The 16,932-nt window shown below is 44.6% G+C and overlaps 1 protein-coding gene across 2 annotated transcripts in view; it reads left to right on the top strand.

Annotated features, from left to right (window-relative positions):
- The window catches only part of CUL5 (cullin 5), a 53,249-nt gene extending 37,115 nt beyond the window's left edge, over positions 1-16,134 (top strand). For both annotated transcript variants that reach the window (XM_029047992.2, XM_029047993.2), the window contains exons 11-19: positions 473-537; positions 2,285-2,417; positions 3,510-3,641; positions 4,642-4,765; positions 4,940-5,115; positions 5,227-5,388; positions 7,767-7,885; positions 11,161-11,284; positions 12,416-16,134. In XM_029047992.2, the coding sequence (XP_028903825.1) occupies positions 473-537; positions 2,285-2,417; positions 3,510-3,641; positions 4,642-4,765; positions 4,940-5,115; positions 5,227-5,388; positions 7,767-7,885; positions 11,161-11,284; positions 12,416-12,610 (1,230 nt within the window). In that variant the 3' untranslated portion in view covers positions 12,611-16,134. The remainder of the gene's footprint in view (positions 1-472; positions 538-2,284; positions 2,418-3,509; positions 3,642-4,641; positions 4,766-4,939; positions 5,116-5,226; positions 5,389-7,766; positions 7,886-11,160; positions 11,285-12,415) is intronic.
- Positions 16,135-16,932: the final 798 nt, after the last annotated feature.

The raw sequence follows: 16,932 nt of genomic DNA, 5'->3' as shown, positions 1-16,932 counted from the left end.
GACCGGAGTTTGTACCAGGATGGTAGCTGATCTCCAGCTGTTTTTGAAACCCTAAGCATGTCACCGCCGGGGGTTCAAAGGCCTGTTGGAGAGCCCTGCCTTTTGGCCCTTCTCCATCTCCTTTAGGACTAGAATATCCAAATTTCCCAGCCCTTCTAACTGCACTGGGCTTGGAGGGAGTGGATGGTGGCTTCCCTCTTTCACTCACGTTGCAAGCTGAACTTTACCTTGAACTGGATCGATCGGCGCGTATTTGGAGGCGATGTAGGACTTGCCAACAATTCTCAATTTTAACATCAGAGCGGGTTCTGGGGTATATTTGTAAAATGTGCCAGATGGACCTTTCAAATCCTAGTCCACCTTTTTGATTTATGGTCAAGTTTTGAAGGAAACGTTCTCAATTTATTTGCTGTCTGTAATCTCAGTGTTGGAAAGTTTTGTCATAGCCCATGTTTTAAACTTTCGTTTTCAGGCCTACAAAGCAGTTGTGAATGATGCTACAATATTTAAACTTGAGTTGCCACTGAAGCAGAAAGGGTAAGACATTTTAGTGAGGTAAACTTCATTCTGTCCAGATTGTTTTGGCTTTTGGGTCGTGCCCCAGTCCCTAAGCAAAGAAAACACTGAACTCTAAAAATTGCCTTCTGTAAACTTAGCCACCTGGACTGTTTGAGAACCTAAGGTCACAGAATGGTCGATCTCGTGAAAAAGAAGGAAAATGTAATACAGCTTTCACGAAGCCTTCTCTGACTAAGCGAGAGTTGACTTCTATCTAACACATCATTCTCACTACTTCTTTCACTACCCACTCCACCAAATCACTGAATTTTTCTAGTGTAACCTGCCTTGTTTAAATACTCCATTTTTTGATTTGAACAAATGTACAGTTAAATGTTTTTTGGGAGGTTTTTTGGGGGTTTTGTGCATCCTTTTCAATCAATCCATCTGAAATTGACTTGTCTTCATATAAAATAATAATAATAATGATGGTGTTTGTTAAGCAACTATGTGCCAAGCACTGTTCTAAGCACTGAGGTAAATACAAGAAAATAAGGTAATCCACGTGGGGCTGTTTTAAAGATGAGGTAACTGAGGCCCAGAGAAGTTAAGTGACTTGCCCAAAGTCACACAGCTGACAAGTGGTGGAGCCGGGATTATAACCCACGACCTCTGACTCCCAAGCCCGTGCTCTTTCCACTGAGACACTCTGCTTCTCTCTCTATATATAAACATGCAAGGAACAGCAAACTCACTTTTTCACCCACTTTTCAGCATTTAGCACTGCAGTACACCAGGAAATGTGCTTAATGCTTCTGATAACGATGATGCCTTTTGGACTGTAAGGATTCATTGTTGTTGGGAAAGATTTCGTTTGCAAAATCTGCACATAAATTAGCTTTAGGTAGCGGTGCAGCACTAAAATTGGGGCTCAACTGTCTGCCTGAGGAAACAGAGCTGTGGAAAGACGAGGTGATAGGTCCTGGGAGGTGAGGTGAGAGCTTGGGACATATCCTTGTGTTTCCCCAAAGGCCATGAGGGTGAAGAGGTAAAGGTGAGGGGAAGACAGAGGGATCTCGCTGTCGCTTCTGCTGTTGCCCCTCCCTTCCCACCTCTCCTTTCACCTGCATCCGTCGTCGCAGGCCTTCTCAGAGCCCCGGAGTGTGACAGGCTGGACCAGAGTGCTCTCTCTGGCCTTCCCGAACGAGGCATGACTACTCAGGATCCAGAAGAGTCCCTTGTCTCTGGCGAGAACTGGAAAGCCCCGGCCTCAGTGGAGGGCCACTTGGAACGGCCCTCACGTCCAGGTCACCGAGAAGGAGCCCTTCTAAACTCAAAACGCTGCCGAACATTCCCGCACAGTCCTAGCAGGATCCACGGCAAACATTCCCCTCCCTATGCCAATAGAGGGTCACTGTGACTCGTGGAGAGTGTGGCAAGCCAGAAGCGGGAGCTGGGCATGCCCAGGGTGTGACTATCTATGTAGCTGGCTTCAGATCGCTTGGGAGGACAACCGTTTTATGCCGCCGATCATTTTGCCAGGAACTATGGATTGTTCTTCCAGTTTCTGGATCATCCCTTCCTTGAGATTGCTATTTTGGGACGTATTGCAGTAACGAGGGAGATGAGATTGTTTATTCAGGCATTGATTTTCTCAGCGTGTTGGGCTAGTAGGGCAGAAGTCAGTTTTTCTGAGGTCCACTTAGGTAAGTCCCTGTAAACAGTGTTCTCTGAATGCCTGTGAATGGGTTGCTCAATTTGCATCAACTCTTTATTTTGCATTTAGGGTGGGTTTAAAAACACAACCCGAGTCAAAGTGCCCTGAGCTACTTGCCAATTACTGTGACATGTTGCTAAGAAAAACACCACTAAGCAAAAAACTAACCTCTGAGGAAATCGAAGCAAAACTTAAAGAAGTGGTATGTGAATTTCTCTGTACTTTAATTTCTCGTGCAGTTTATTTCGAAACACTTCCAATGCCTGACATGGTCCGGTAACGTTCGTAAAGGGGTCACAGCCGACTTGAAGTGTAAATGCTACTTCACCGTTCAGTGCAAGCTGGAGCCTAATTGTGGTATTTGTTAAGCACATAGTATTGCCCAATAAGACACTGGTCAGACACAGTCCTTTTGCCACATGGGTTCACAGTCTAAAGGGAAAGGAGAGCTGGCGTTTGTTTATTCCCCATTTTATGTGTGAGGAATCTGAAGCACAGTTCAACTAAGTAATTTGCCCAAGGTCACACAGCAGGCAGATTCCAGAGCTGAGATTAGGAATTGGGTTTCCTGAGTCCCGATCCCGTGCTCTTTCCAGTAGGGCAAGTTAATTTTTGACTTTGGAGTTTACGGGCCGGCGAGAGTACGAAGTCAGTTTTATTCTGCTTTTCGCCCCGTCTTGATTCTTACTACCGTTGCCTGTTCCCCTCTGGCTTCAGTGGAGAAAGGAAAAGGTAGTGATACTGAGAAGCAGAGTTCGAGGATTGTACGAGAGAAGAAAAATTGTTAGGGTAAGGAGTAAGCTGTAGAAAACTACCTTCACCGTCACTTCACTTAATTCGGCCCTGCCGCTATCAACATGTTGCCAGAAAGTGGTCCGGTGGAGAAAAATAAAACGTAGGCCAGGAAAGACGCCACAACAGGGACAGACAGTGGCGGATCAAGACGGTGAAAGAATCGAGGAAGGGAGTAACAGAACTAGTGGAGGAAGTATTAGGACTTTCTGCCTCGAACATGAGCAGATTTTATTTGGAATTTTAGCAGAGTGCTTTTCACTCCCTAGTTGTGTAAAAGTATCAATTTTTGAAATAGCTAATATTCTTTTTGAAGTGCCCAATTTTAAAGTCCCACTGCTTGAGAGGTGTTCAGTGCTAAGGGGACCCTTTTATTTGGGCCAGCCTTGAGCTGCAAATGATAACAGGTATTTTGAAAGGGGAATAAGGAGACATGGAGAGAACTATATGAGAAAACTGAAGGAAAATACCGATGCTGAAAAGTGTCTATTTTCCCCACCAGCTATTGGTGCTTAAATATGTGCAAAACAAAGATGTATTCATGCGCTATCACAAAGCTCATTTAACGAGACGACTGATATTAGACATCTCTGCCGATAGTGAAATTGAAGAGAATATGGTGGAATGGCTGAGAGTGAGTACCTAAATCCCTTCTTCGGTTTTTTTCCATTTCTGGTATGTGGTATATTGTGTAAGTGAGAACTTAGTAAATAACTAACTGAAGGGCTCAATCACATGATGAACTGGGGGAGAACAGAGTGGAATTTGTGGAGATAGAATAACAGGAGAGTTGGCTGAAGAGAGCCAGCAATAGGAAGGGCAGGAGAGACCGATTCATTCTTTCTCTTTTAGTCTCTCCTCTCCTTCTCTCCTCTTTTTTTTTCCTCTCTCTCTTTCTCTCCCCACTCCCTCCTCCTTTTCCCCCTTTTTCTTTCCTCTCCCTCCCACTTCTCTCTGTCTCTCCTCCCCTTCTCTGTCCTTCCCCCCCTCTACTCTCTCTCTCCCTCTCCTTAATCTTGAAGGTCTCTTCCAAGGGCATGAGACTTTAAAAAAAAAAAAAAAAGTCAACATCAAGAGATAAAGGCAGCAGGCTGATAAATACCCATTCTCCCTCCTAATTAGACCTGGAGCCCCAGTGCTTAGTACATACTAAGCATTTAAATACCATAATCATTATTAATCCCCACTGTACAGATGAGGAAACTGAAGTCCAAAGAAGTTACATCATAATTGTGCTATCTCTTAAGCACTTACTGTAAACTAAGCACTGCGATAGAAACAAAATAATCAATTTAGACAATGGTCCCTGCCCCGCATAGGGCTCACAGTCCAAGTAGGAGAGAGAACAGGTATTGGATTTCTATTTTCCAGATGAGGAAACTGAGGCATAGAGAAGTTAAGTGACTTGCCCAGAGTCTCAGAGCAGGCAAGTGGTCGAGCCAGGATCAGAATCCAGCTCTTCTGACTCCCTCGAACTCCCAGGCCCGTGATCTTTCTTTCTGCTAGGCCAGTCTTACTGTTTTCCTGATCCTTGGGGAATTCAGGTCCTCTGATCATTTTATATTTCTGTTTCCAGAACTGTGTCTTTGTGTCTGTGTGTGTGTGAGAGAGATTTTTTTTTTCTGTCACCATAGGAAGTAGGTATGCCTGCCGACTATGTAAATAAACTTGCAAGGATGTTCCAGGACATTAAAGTGTCTGAAGATTTGAACCAGGCTTTTAAGGAAATGCACAAAAATAATAAGCTGGCATTACCGGGTACTATTTTCTTTTTTATTAATCAAATAAAGAATTAACATGCCAAAGCATCGATAGTTAATTGAATAGTATACCAAAATTCCTACTTACATTTCCACATTTGTCTATTTCAACTCTGCAAGAGGCTCGCGTAAATCGAAGTTCCCTTGTTTTCTGATCCCCTCTTTTCTCAAGCGGATTCGGTGAATATTAAAATACTCAATGCTGGTGCCTGGTCCAGAAGTTCAGAGAAAGTATTCGTATCGCTTCCCACTGAGCTGGAAGATTTGATCCCTGAGGTGGAAGAATTTTACAAAAAGAATCACAGTGGCAGAAAATTGCACTGGCACCATCTCATGTCAAACGGAATCGTGAGTAGATTTGAAGTTAAATTTCTGTTAAGCACAGTTTTATGTGTACAACTGTATGTACGAATTTTTCCTCTTGGAAAATGTGTCGATTTTTCGCCTGACTCTTTCCAGATAACATTTAAGAATGAAGTTGGTCAATATGACTTGGAGGTAACAACATTTCAGCTGGCCGTGTTATTTGCCTGGAACCAAAGACCCCGAGAGAAGATCAGCTTTGAAAATCTGAAACTTGCAACTGAGCTCCCCGATGCAGAACTTAGAAGGACTTTATGGGTATTGTTTTCTTTTTCAAAAATACCTAAACTTCCACGGAGTGATGAACTTTGCATTTATCTCATTTTTAATGTTTAAACTTGGTTAGACTAGCAAAGGTGGCCTCATCTGAATTTATGGCCAAGTGAATGTTGAAAACGGACTCAGTAAAATCGGAAGTCTAATTCCTTAACAGTAACATTTTAAGACCTTTTAGGAAAGCGGTTCCCTTCCTTGTCGAAAGCCTACACACTCAGAAAATTCTCCCTTCTCTCTTATCTAATGCTGAGATGTAAGCCAGAGTTCTTTTCGGCTTCCAGAAAGAAGCGTTGCTTTGACTCTCGACCGACAGAGAGATGACTAGATTTGTCCTTGTGACTGGGCTTCCTGGCGTCTTTATTCCTATATTTATCCTTTGATCTCAAAGAAGATGTTAGTGACAGGGAACTTTGCGTATAGATGTGTGTGTGTGTGTGGCTGAAAAGGCCAATTAGGGACCCGCACTGCCCACACCGAGACTAGCTTTTATCCGACTGTCAAATTTGTTTGCAGTAGTTGTGCTGTTGATTCTTATAAAACATCTGGTTAAACATTTGATCGCGGGGTGCCAGGCCGGTCAATCTGCACCATTTTTTTAAAAATGGTATTTTAGCGCTTCCTGTGTATCGAACACTGTTCTAAGCGCAGGGATGGATACAAGTTAAGCAGGTTGGACACAGTCCCTGTCCCGCATCGGGAGAAGGGGTATTTCATCCCCATTTTCAATTGAGGAGGCTGAAGCCCAGAGAAGTGAAGCGACTTCCTTAAGGTCATACAGCAAGCAGTTGGCAGAGCCAGGATTAGAACCCAGGTCCTTTGACTCCCGGTCCCGTGCTCTTTCCAGTAAGTCCCCCTCTTTCTCAGTTGACTCGGTTTTCAACGGAGGTAGAGCATCGCGTGAGGATGTGTTCCGTTCTCTTAGTGAAGCGTTTCCTCTCCCCTCCTTGCTTTTGGTTTCCCAGTTTCAGCTCAGCCTCCGCAGTTGTCCTCCGTTCTCTTCACACCTGCCACCTGGGGCAGCTTCAGTGCTAGGAGTCTGACTTCATTCTAGGCCTTCAGTGGTCTGAAAACCCGTCTTGCCATTTAGTGCCGAATGTAATCCTCCAGTGATCATGGAGGAATTTTTTTTTTATGGTATTTAAGCGAGTACTTTGTGCCGGCCACTGTAATAATAATGACGTTGGGGTTTGTTAAGCGCTTACTAGGTGCAGAGCTCTGTTCTAAGCGCTGGGGTAGATACAGGGTAGTCAGGTTGTCCCACGTGAGGCTCACAGTTAATCCCCCATTTTACTGATGAGGTAACTGAGGCACAGAGAAGTGAAGTGACTCGCTCACAGTCACACAGCTGACAAGTGGCGGAGCCGGAATTGGAACCCATGCCCTCTGACTCCCAAGCCCGGGCTCTTTTCCACTGAGCCACGCTGCCTCTCTACTAAGCCGGGAGTAGTACCCAGGGCCTCCTGGCTCCCGAGCCCGTAATCCGTCCACTAAACCAAGGTGAAGTGCTTCAGAGGTCAATGCTATCGCACCACTCTTGCCTGAAGCCAAATTGTGATTCTGGAAACAGTCCATCAGAGGTGTACTTCAGTTCCCAATTCAGACCTTAGCCTCCGGCTGGGATCTTGCCCGCAGCGGAGGGAAAAGTCATGAGGTGTTTTTATGGCTGCAGTCTTGATCTTTCCTCACAAAAATATCGTCGTCGTCTTATTTTTTTTGAGTGATATTTGTTAAGTGCTTACTTTGTGCCAGGCGTTTTTATGAGCACCGGGGTAGATACACAGAAATCAGGTTGGACCCAGTGGGGGTCACGGTCTAAATCCCCATTTCCCAGATGAGGTGACAGAGGCAGAGAGAAGTGAAGTGATTTGCCCAAGGTCACACAGCAGAGAAGTGGCGGAGCCAGGATTAGAACCCAGGTTCTTCCGACTCCCAGGCCTGTGCTCTGTCCAACAGACCACACTGCTTCCCTATTGGTGCTGACATTTAGTATTTATGATGAGGTTACCAACCAAATAGCGACTTCTGTGCAGAATTGGGATAAGATGCCTCGTACAGTGATGCACACAAACGCTCAATAAATAGTACTGAAGTTTTTAGTGGACACTGCTGAAATGAAAAACAAAAACTAGATCTTGAATTATGTCAACTAGACGTGGAATGTGTTCGAGAAATCTGTACTGTGTATTAAACTCTTTGGAAAAGCATCACTCATGTACGTTTTTTATAAATCATACTTCTAAAAAATTACTTTCTATCATTTCCAGTGAAAGTTTAAACAGTTTTTCCTTTTAAGTAGCTTATAGTCATCTTAATATTTTTAGTAGTCTTTAACTGAGCCTAACCTTTCCCTTTCCTTATAGTCTCTTGTAGCTTTTCCAAAGCTGAAACGACAAGTTTTACTATACGAACCTCAAGTCAACTCACCCAAAGATTTTACAGAAGGAACACTCTTCTCTGTTAATCAAGAATTCAGTTTAATGTAAGCATTTATCTTACTTGTTCTAAAAGTTGAAAAAAAAAATTTCAGTACCGATTTCTCCGCGTAAGAGTTTCTTCACATTGTCCCTGGTATTTTCAGCGTTGTAGGCATGTAAGAAACGGACAGTCATTTTCTCCTCCTAGCAGGTTCTGTGAGGAGATTGAAGTAGTTATTTCCTTTGACGGTCCCTTTGGGATCCATTAAAGTAAAAGGTCGCAGGGTCTTTCGTGGGCTGGCCCCGGCCAGCCTCCTGAACCCCGAAAGGATGACTTGGGCCTTTCTGAAACCTAACGTGGTTCTCCCCGACCCCCCGTTTTGGAGGTTTCGAGTTAGGGAAGATAGTTTCGGTGACCAGGGCCCTCCTACGCATGCGCGACTCTCATTGGTATCGTAGAGAGGCGGCACGGCGGACTGGCTGGACCGCAGGCTTGGGAGTCAGAAGGTCATGGGTTCTAATCCTGACTCCACCACTCGTCTGCTGGGTGACTTGGGCCAAGTCAGTCACTTCTCTGTGCTTCAGTTCCCTCCTCTGGAAATGGGGATTAAGACCGTGAGCCCTGTGTGGGACAGGGACTGCGTCCAACCCGATGATCTTGTATCGACCCCAGCGCTTAGAACAGTGTCTGGCACATAGTAAGCACATAATAGATACCGTAGTTCTTTATTATTACTAGCATTTGTCGTGCACCTGCTTTGGAATAGCACTGTACTAGGTACTCGGTAATGCACAAGGAAGAAATAAATTGAAACGAGTCCCCGATCGCAAGGAACTTACAAGAGCAGGTGGGGGAACTAACATTAAAACTAATAAATAAGAGGCTACAGTCCCTTTTTCCTCTCTCCCACTTCTCTTCTTGAAGAGAACAATCTTCAGTGCCCTAAAAATTTTCAGAGGAAGTACTTTACTCCAAGAGAGGAGTTGGGCGGCATTCCTTAGAGGAAGGGCCAAGACTTTGACACTGCTAGTGACCCAACCCTGATCACAGATGGCTGAAGTCTTACTAGAATAATATTTATTTATTTTTTTATCATTAATGATCTGTAAGTAATCTTTAATAATGGGGTTAATGGGATGAAGCACTTAGTATGTGCTGGAGTGGTTGTGACAAGTTAATCAGGTTGGACCCAGTCCAAATCCCACATGGGGGCTCACAGGCTTAAGCCCTGTTGGGTAACTGAGGCATAGGGATGCTGTTATTTTCCCAAGGTCACAAAGCAGACAAGTGGCAGGGTCAGGATTCGAATCCAGGTCCTTGTGACTCCCCGGCCTGTGATCTATTCACTGGGCCATGCCGCTTCCCAGTTTCTCAGCTTATCAGTTGGGACACGGGGCTCACGGTGTAAGCAGGTGGGAGAACAGGTATTGAATCCTCGTTTTACATAAAAGGAAACTGAGGCTCAGAGAAGTCAAAGGACTTGTCCAAGGTCACTCAGAGGCAAGCAGCGGAGCTGGGATTAGAATCCAGATCCTCTGGTTCTCAGGCTCACGCTTTTTCCACTAGGCCACGAAGCTTCTTGCTCTCTCTGCGTGGGAAGACAGGGCTTAGCACCCCTGTCCAATCAACGAATCAGTGGTATTTATTGAGTGCCTACCGTGTGCAGACCGTTGTACTGAGCGCTTGAGAGAGTCCAGTACAACAGAGATCGCTGTTGCCTGCCCACCGTGAGCTTGAAGTCTAGAGATAGCTCGACTTAAATCTTGCAGTCGAATCCTGAGGTATGCTGTGTGCCGAGCTCGGGATTGAGCACTGGGCGGGGGGATACGATCTGATCTGTAGACGTGATTTCCTGCCCTTGAGCAGTGGGAGAAACAGACAGTAAACTAAACTACGGAGAGGAGGACGAGATAGAATGTAAAGCTACGTACAAAGTTTTATGGTGGGGTGTGAATATGTCCAAGCGTTTAGGCGACACAGTGATAGAGACTGCAGATTGCTTGGACTCCACTAGATTGTAAGCTCTTTGAGAGTGGGGCTCATGTCTTTCATTCAGTAGTATTTATTGAGCGCTTACTATGTGCAGAGCTCTGTACTAAGCGCTTGGAATGGACAAATGGGTAACGGATACAGTCCCTGCCCTTTGACGGGCTTACGGTCTAATCTAATGTCTTCCAACTCTGCTGTGCTCTCTCAGTCAGTCAGGCAATGATATTTAATGAGCATTTACCGTATGCAGAGCACTGTACTGAAGTGCTTGAAACCGTGTGCTCTGCGGACACGTCGTGCTCAGGTGTCTCTGAACGATCGATACGACTTCCCGGCTCCCGTTCCTAAGGAACCGCCGGAAACACTTCTCAGAAGAATGTACGTCCCGGACTCATTTCTCTCCCCGAGGGTCAGCGTGGCCTAGTCGGGCCTGGGAGTCAGAAGGGCTCAGTGGAAAGAGCCTGGGCTTTGGAGTCAGAGGTCATGAATTCGACTCCCGGCTCTGCCACTTGTCAGCTGTGTGACTGGGGGCAAGTCACTTCACTTCTCTGTGCCTCAGTTCCCTCATCTGTAAAATGGGGATTAAAACTGTGTGAGCCCCACGAGGGACAACCTGATGACCCTGGATCTCCCCCAGCGCTTAGAACAGTGCTCGGCACCCAGTAAGCGCTTAACAAATACCAACATTATCATTACTAATCCTGGCCCCCGCCCCTTGTCTGCTGGGTGACCTTGGGCAAGTCACTTTGATTCTGTGCTCCACTTAGCTCAGCTGTAAAATGGGGATGAAGACTGTGAGCCGTACGTGGGACAGGGACTGGGTCCAACCCGACAACCTTGTATCTACACCGGAGCTTAGTACGGCGGTTGGCACGTAGTAAGCGCTCAACAAATGCCGTTAAAAAAAAAAAAAAGCAGCTCAGGACCAAATTTGGATGCTGTGGCCGAGGACCAGATTCAGCCCTGGATCATGGATTGACGCCCCTCGGAAAGCCCCAGAAGTCAGCGTACTCTAGAGCCTGTGACGAAACAGAGTTTGTTTCTGCCTTCTCATTTAAATTTCGTTTGCTCACTTTAACGTGGAAGGCGTTAAAAGACTTGGCTGTTGACAGCCAAGTGGATAATAGCGGGTTTTTTTTTTTTTTTTTACCTTATTCCTTGTCTTTGACATATTTCATGGCTTATTTGTAGAGGACATAATGGGGAAAGCTCCTGGATGACTGCTAGGAATCAATATTTTAAAAATGGGAATTAACATTCGTTTCAAAAATGATCTCGTATGTGCCTTTCGAAGCCGTCCTGATATGAAATTTATAGTGCTTTCTATCTTTATATTTGCCTAACTTGCAGAAAAAACGCAAAAGTTCAGAAAAGGGGTAAGATCAACTTGATTGGGCGGTTGCAACTCACCACAGAAAGAATGCGAGAAGAGGAGAATGAAGGAATAGTTCAGTTAAGAATATTAAGAACCCAGGTATGTCATCGGTGTAAAGATTTGCTATTTCCCCTAACTCCTCGCCAAAAATCTCCATGAAATCTTCCTGAACTAAGGAAGACTGGAGTTGTGAAATTCAGACCCACTCCAAGTTCTTTGGAGGAGAACGGACTCACACACAGCAGCTGCTTCAGGGATGAAACGGAGCTGACGAGCCTCGCTAATCCCCGGCCTCTTCATCCTCCAAATCCTGAATCCTGGCTTGGGAGCGGAGGAAGCAGAGGCCAGTCAACCCCCATTCCCACTCCCGTGCCCCAGGCAGAAGCGGGGATTCGGATGACTCCAGGCCCCTTCGTTTCCAACTCGAGCTGGGGTGGAGACAGATGGGTGCTCAAGGATCGAAGTCCCCCATCCGGGGCAGGTGTGAGCACGCATATCGTAACGTCGGAGCCGTGTTTCTAAGGCCCGTTGTTTTGTGAGCCGGGCGCAGCCGTATAACTCGCAGGGGCGTCTTTTTTCCCCGGCCCTTGGTGGAGTGCCTTGCACACAGTCAGCATTTAGTAAGTACCGTCACCGCCACCCCTGATCAAAGAGCCGAGTGCCCTTGCCATCCGGGCGAGTGGGCCGCGCCGGTTGGCCGCGTCGTGAATCTGTACGCTCTTGGGCACGGGCCGTCCGACGCCAGACGGCGATTATGAACGGCATTGACTTGGGGATGCGATATTTACGAGACTATTGTGATCTAAGGGGAAGTGGAAAAAAGATCTCCAGTTGTAAGGAGCAGACCTGCCCTCTACATAACTTGCATTTGTTAACCTCCGTCCCAGGTAAATCACTTAAAAAGGCTGAAAATGTCATTTTCATTTCGGATTGCTGATCAGACTGCTGTATCGCCACTGAGGAAAAAAAAATGAATCATACCGTCCTTTTTGAATCCTTCAGCACCCTTTAAGCATTTAGTATTCACCCCACCCTCAGCCACTCAGCACTCCTGGACATATCTGAGAATTCTTTTTTTTAATTACGTCCTCCCTCTCTAAACTTGTTGTGGGCAGGGAATGCGTCTAGTAACTCAGTCGTATTGTGCTCTGGTACACAGTGAGTGCTCGGTGAATGCCACTGGCTGATTGACTGAATCCCCTTAAGCGCTCCTTTTTTATCTCTTTCTAGGAAGCTATCATCCAAATAATGAAAATGAGAAAGAAAATCACTAATGCTCAGCTTCAGACTGAACTGGTAGAAATTTTGAAAAATATGTTCTTGCCACAGAAGAAAATGATAAAAGAGCAAATCGAATGGCTTATAGAGCACAAATATATCAGAAGAGATGAGTCGGACATCAACACCTTCATCTACATGGCGTAACTCGGAAGACTGTGGGAAAATGTTGAGACCCCAAATTGATGAGTGTTTAGACAGACCTACCACAGTTTGTGCCGGGGAAAGACTCATTTGGACTTTCATTACGTGAATATAAAAATCCCTGCCTTACCTGACAACAGAACTGTTTTTTGCCAATCTCATCATCTAGCATGATGGCATTTCCTTCTTGTTGCACATTTTTAACAGCATGCCGTTTTGTGGGGAAATTTGCATTCATGAAGAGCCCATTGTAAGATTTTTAACGTAGATTTGATTTACACCCACCAGGAGGAACAACAGTTTGGGAGGGATCGTTGGAGATTTTTGGTTTTTGTTTTTTTTTTTTGTTTCCTTTTTTTTTTTTTTTTTAATAAAACAGTACTTGCACAAGGAAAGATCTTTAAATATTCATGCACTGAGGAACTGCTGTTAGTTTTCTTAAAAACTGCAATTAGAACTAGAAGTAGCACTTTCAGTTTGTTTTGATCAACCGAGTAATGTACTGTCTACCTTTCGGTGAGCCGTAAGGTGTCACATTCGGTGGAGACAGCTACATCCCAGTTGAGAAGTTAGGTCTTTGTTACAGTAACGACCTGTTGGCTCAAGCAGTGCTTCACTATAGTAACTGGATTTTAATCCTGACACGCAAGCGATGTAAAATATCTCCAACTAGCAGGAAATCCATGTTTTATTTGTTTGCTCTAAGTGGTATGGATATGTACGATCTTAACCGGCCAAATAATTTAACAGTCCCTTTCGTTGAAGCTTTCTTAAATACTGCTTCGTTATTCAGTTGGTTTTTTTTTTTTAAAAGACTTGCGTAGGTGGCAGGATTTGCAGTAGCAGAAAGAACAAATATCAGGTGTATTCTGTTGCACACTTGATGTCTGTGCTTCGGGTTTTCACAGAGGTACCTACAGATCGAAGTGCATTGAAAATAATGCTCAACTCCCCAAGCAAAACGCCGCTCGTTTAAGGTGATCCCTCTCATTTCATTTCTCATTCTGCAGCGGGGGGATTATTGGTATTTGGAGCCATTAGGTTTGACGATTGATTATCCGAGACCCCCGCTCCCCCCCCCCCCAAACCAAAGTCAATTTTTTTTTGTTTTTTAATGGATGCCATTTTGAAACGGGACAGTTAAAAGCTTGTCGAGAGACCTGCGGAAAAACTCTTTCAACTTTAGCGTGAGCAGCAAACGTGCCGAATACGTATAAGTCAACCTTTTAAAATGTTCAGATATCCTCAGTTACCTTGGTCCTTGTAGTCAACACAGGGGAGCAGCTTCAGCGAGTACTGTGCTAACATCGCTTGGGCTGAGGATGTGCGTGACAGAGAGAAACTTTGATTTCCCCCTTTGGGGAAAAGAAAACTCAAGCTCGACATTTTTTTCTTTATTGGTGCGATTTTTCAAGTAGTAATAGTATTACGGATGGTATTTATTGAGCGCCTGCTGGGTAGGATGCACTTTCTCAAGCGCCTCGGAAAGTACAACCCAAAAGGCACTTTAAAAATCTCTGGCATTATAATGATTTTCACGTACTGTGAAAGGTTCCAAAACAGTGCGGTTTTTGAAGAAGGGGTTAGAAAATGGCACGGCTCGGCGCAATCGATTGAGAAAGGGGACAGTATTATATTATTGAGGCTAAGCAGGCAGCGGCGGCTCCCAGGGAAACAAAGGCCAAGAAGCTTTTTCAGTCACCCGCTCCAAGAAAGGGGAAATACAGTCAAGCGGTTGAAACCTCGATTCATTTTTTGGGCTAGATACATATCTAGTTGTGAGGCGCAGTGGCAAACGGAAACTTTGTGTGTGTTTAAACCTACAAAGCATTGCCGTTCACCTTGAAGGGAGCGCGGAAGCGTCCACCAGATTAGCCCTAGAATGTTGTTGGGGAATCAAACTCTCATTTGTGCCCACTTTTTTTCCTAGCCATATAAAATGCCAACAATGGATAAAATCGGAAATTTAGAATAATAAACCGCCAACATACTGGAGACCCTTTTGTACGTATTTGGTATCTTCCTTTGAGTGATAAGGCCGGAATCGGAAACAAGGTAAATTGGAGTAGACGGTTTTAAATGCTGAAGGCATTTCTACCGTTGCGTCTTTAGCGCTAACTTTTATATTTTCATATTTTCTGTCATTTTAACGGAAGATCGAAGGCCACTGTTGTGTTCGCCCATCTGGGCAAGCTCCATTACTCTAAGCCCAGGACACAGTTTATATGAAATTTTGTGGAATTTGATTTTATAGTTGGTTATTTGTATCTTTCACCTCTAAACCGCAGATACTGTACAGATATGATAGTTTCCTTTGTTGCCCCCGTATGTTCGACAGTTCGTAGCCAATAATACCCATCAACGTTTATGGAAACCACCCTATTTGACAAGGTGCCTATGACACTGTTAAACGATTTCTTCTGGAAACGAGTTACCTTTAAACAAACCTGAAAAGAAAAAATTACACCAGCAGTTTGCTTAAAGATGCAGAATATCGTTTCAACGTGCTTCATCCGGTCGGTTTCACCAAAATGCACTTAAGTGACTTCTTGGCAGAGGCAGGTATTGGAGAGAGAAACGGTACCTGAAGGAAGATGCTAGGCAGATGGGGGAGAGGGGGGAAAGGATAAATAAATAAAGGTTCTTTACTTGCAATAGGGCGACGATGCACTTTTGAAGCTGAAATTTTAGCTTTGAATATCTCCAAAGACCTAGCTTAATTAGGTGCTGCACCTGAAGCGATAAACTCACGTTGCCACTCACGATGCCGCTAAGTCAAAATGCGAGGCAAATCGTCGATCACGTTTGTAGTGAGTTTTCAGTAAATACAAATATTAAATCTTTTCTTGTCCCACTAATTCAACCAAGACTTGAATTTTTAATTCTGAAGTCTTCCATTTTGCGCATTCCACTGGTGGTGTCCCTGGTTTCTGTTTAATCCAGTGTCTCTTGCACTTGGTTTGGGCGTAAAGGTTAACATTTCAAAAATGAAACAAAAGTCCTCTTTATTTTCACCTTAAATGGAAAGAAAAATCCCCGGACGACCGGAAAGCGTTTCTACTCTCTTTGCGTCGGGATGTCATCGGTCCTCAACACTGCGAATTTTGACCGTTCAGCTGGGCGACGGATTTGCTAGTTTTACAGAAAGATTTGCTATCTGAAACTGAACCTGCGTTTTCTATTTTCACGTGAACGATCGGGATGCTGTCTCTGTAAATTCTCCCAAGGTCGTATTTGTGAAAGAAACAGTACCTGACAGCTTTCCTATCAGATACACTATATGTAGTCTGGAGTGTTGGACAAACTTGAGTTCCTAGGATGTAATCTAGCTAAGTATGGTATTTTACAGTTTTGAATGTGCGCCACTACGTACCGAGATGAGAATGCTGTACGACTTGGAATGGTAACAGTTTCTGTACGGCGGTCCAGCCGAACTATTTTGATGTACTGCTTCGTTTTTGAATTTTATTTTTTAAGTTGTATAATTTATTTTCTTGCAAAATAAAAATGTAATATAAAAAAGACTATTCAGCCTATCCAAGGAAGTTTGGCGTCCTCCTCTGAAACACTTTTTAAAACCTGAATAAAAGTTCTTGTGATAGGTATGTTGTGTTATATCATGTAAACACCCCCATATATATATCGATATCGATATAGATGTAATTCTTTTACTGTACCTTCCACTTAACATTGCCCCAGAAAAGCGCGCTAATTTGGTACATCGAACCCTCCAGATGTAAATTCTGGGGAAGCAGCGTGGCGCAGTGGAAAGAGCCTGGGCTTTGGAGTCAGAGCTCATGAGTTCGAATCCCAGCTCTGCCACCTGTCAGCTTTGTGACTGTGGGCGAGTCACTTAACTTCTCTGGGCCTCAGTTGCCTCATCTGTAAAATGAGGATGAAGACTGTGAGCCCCACGTGGGACAACCCGATTCCCCTGTGTCTACCCCAGCGCTTAGAACAGTGCTCTGCACATAGTGAGCGCTTAACAAATACCAACATTATTATTATTATTATTAAATTCCCCGGTCTTCACTCCTACTCCTTCGTCCGCTGCCTTTTCGGTACGATAGTCTTATAGTAATGACGGCATTCGTTAAACGCTACGTAGCAGGAACTACGTCAAGCCCTGCAGTCAGTACAAGATAATCACGTCGGACACGGTTTCTTGTCCAGAGAAGCAGCGTGGCTCAGTGGAAAGAGCACGGGCTTTGGAGTCAGAGGTCATGGGTTCGAATCCCAGTTCTGCCACTTGTCAGCTGTGTGACTGTGGGTGAGTCATTTAACTTCTCTGTGCCTCAGTTATCTCATTTGTAAAATGGGGATTA

Source organism: Ornithorhynchus anatinus, chromosome 20 (assembly GCF_004115215.2).
Source record: "Ornithorhynchus anatinus isolate Pmale09 chromosome 20, mOrnAna1.pri.v4, whole genome shotgun sequence".
NCBI classification, from domain to species: domain Eukaryota; kingdom Metazoa; phylum Chordata; class Mammalia; order Monotremata; family Ornithorhynchidae; genus Ornithorhynchus; species Ornithorhynchus anatinus.
The sequence above is the reverse complement of the archived record's forward strand: the minus strand, read 5'-3'. Positions and strand labels throughout refer to the sequence as shown.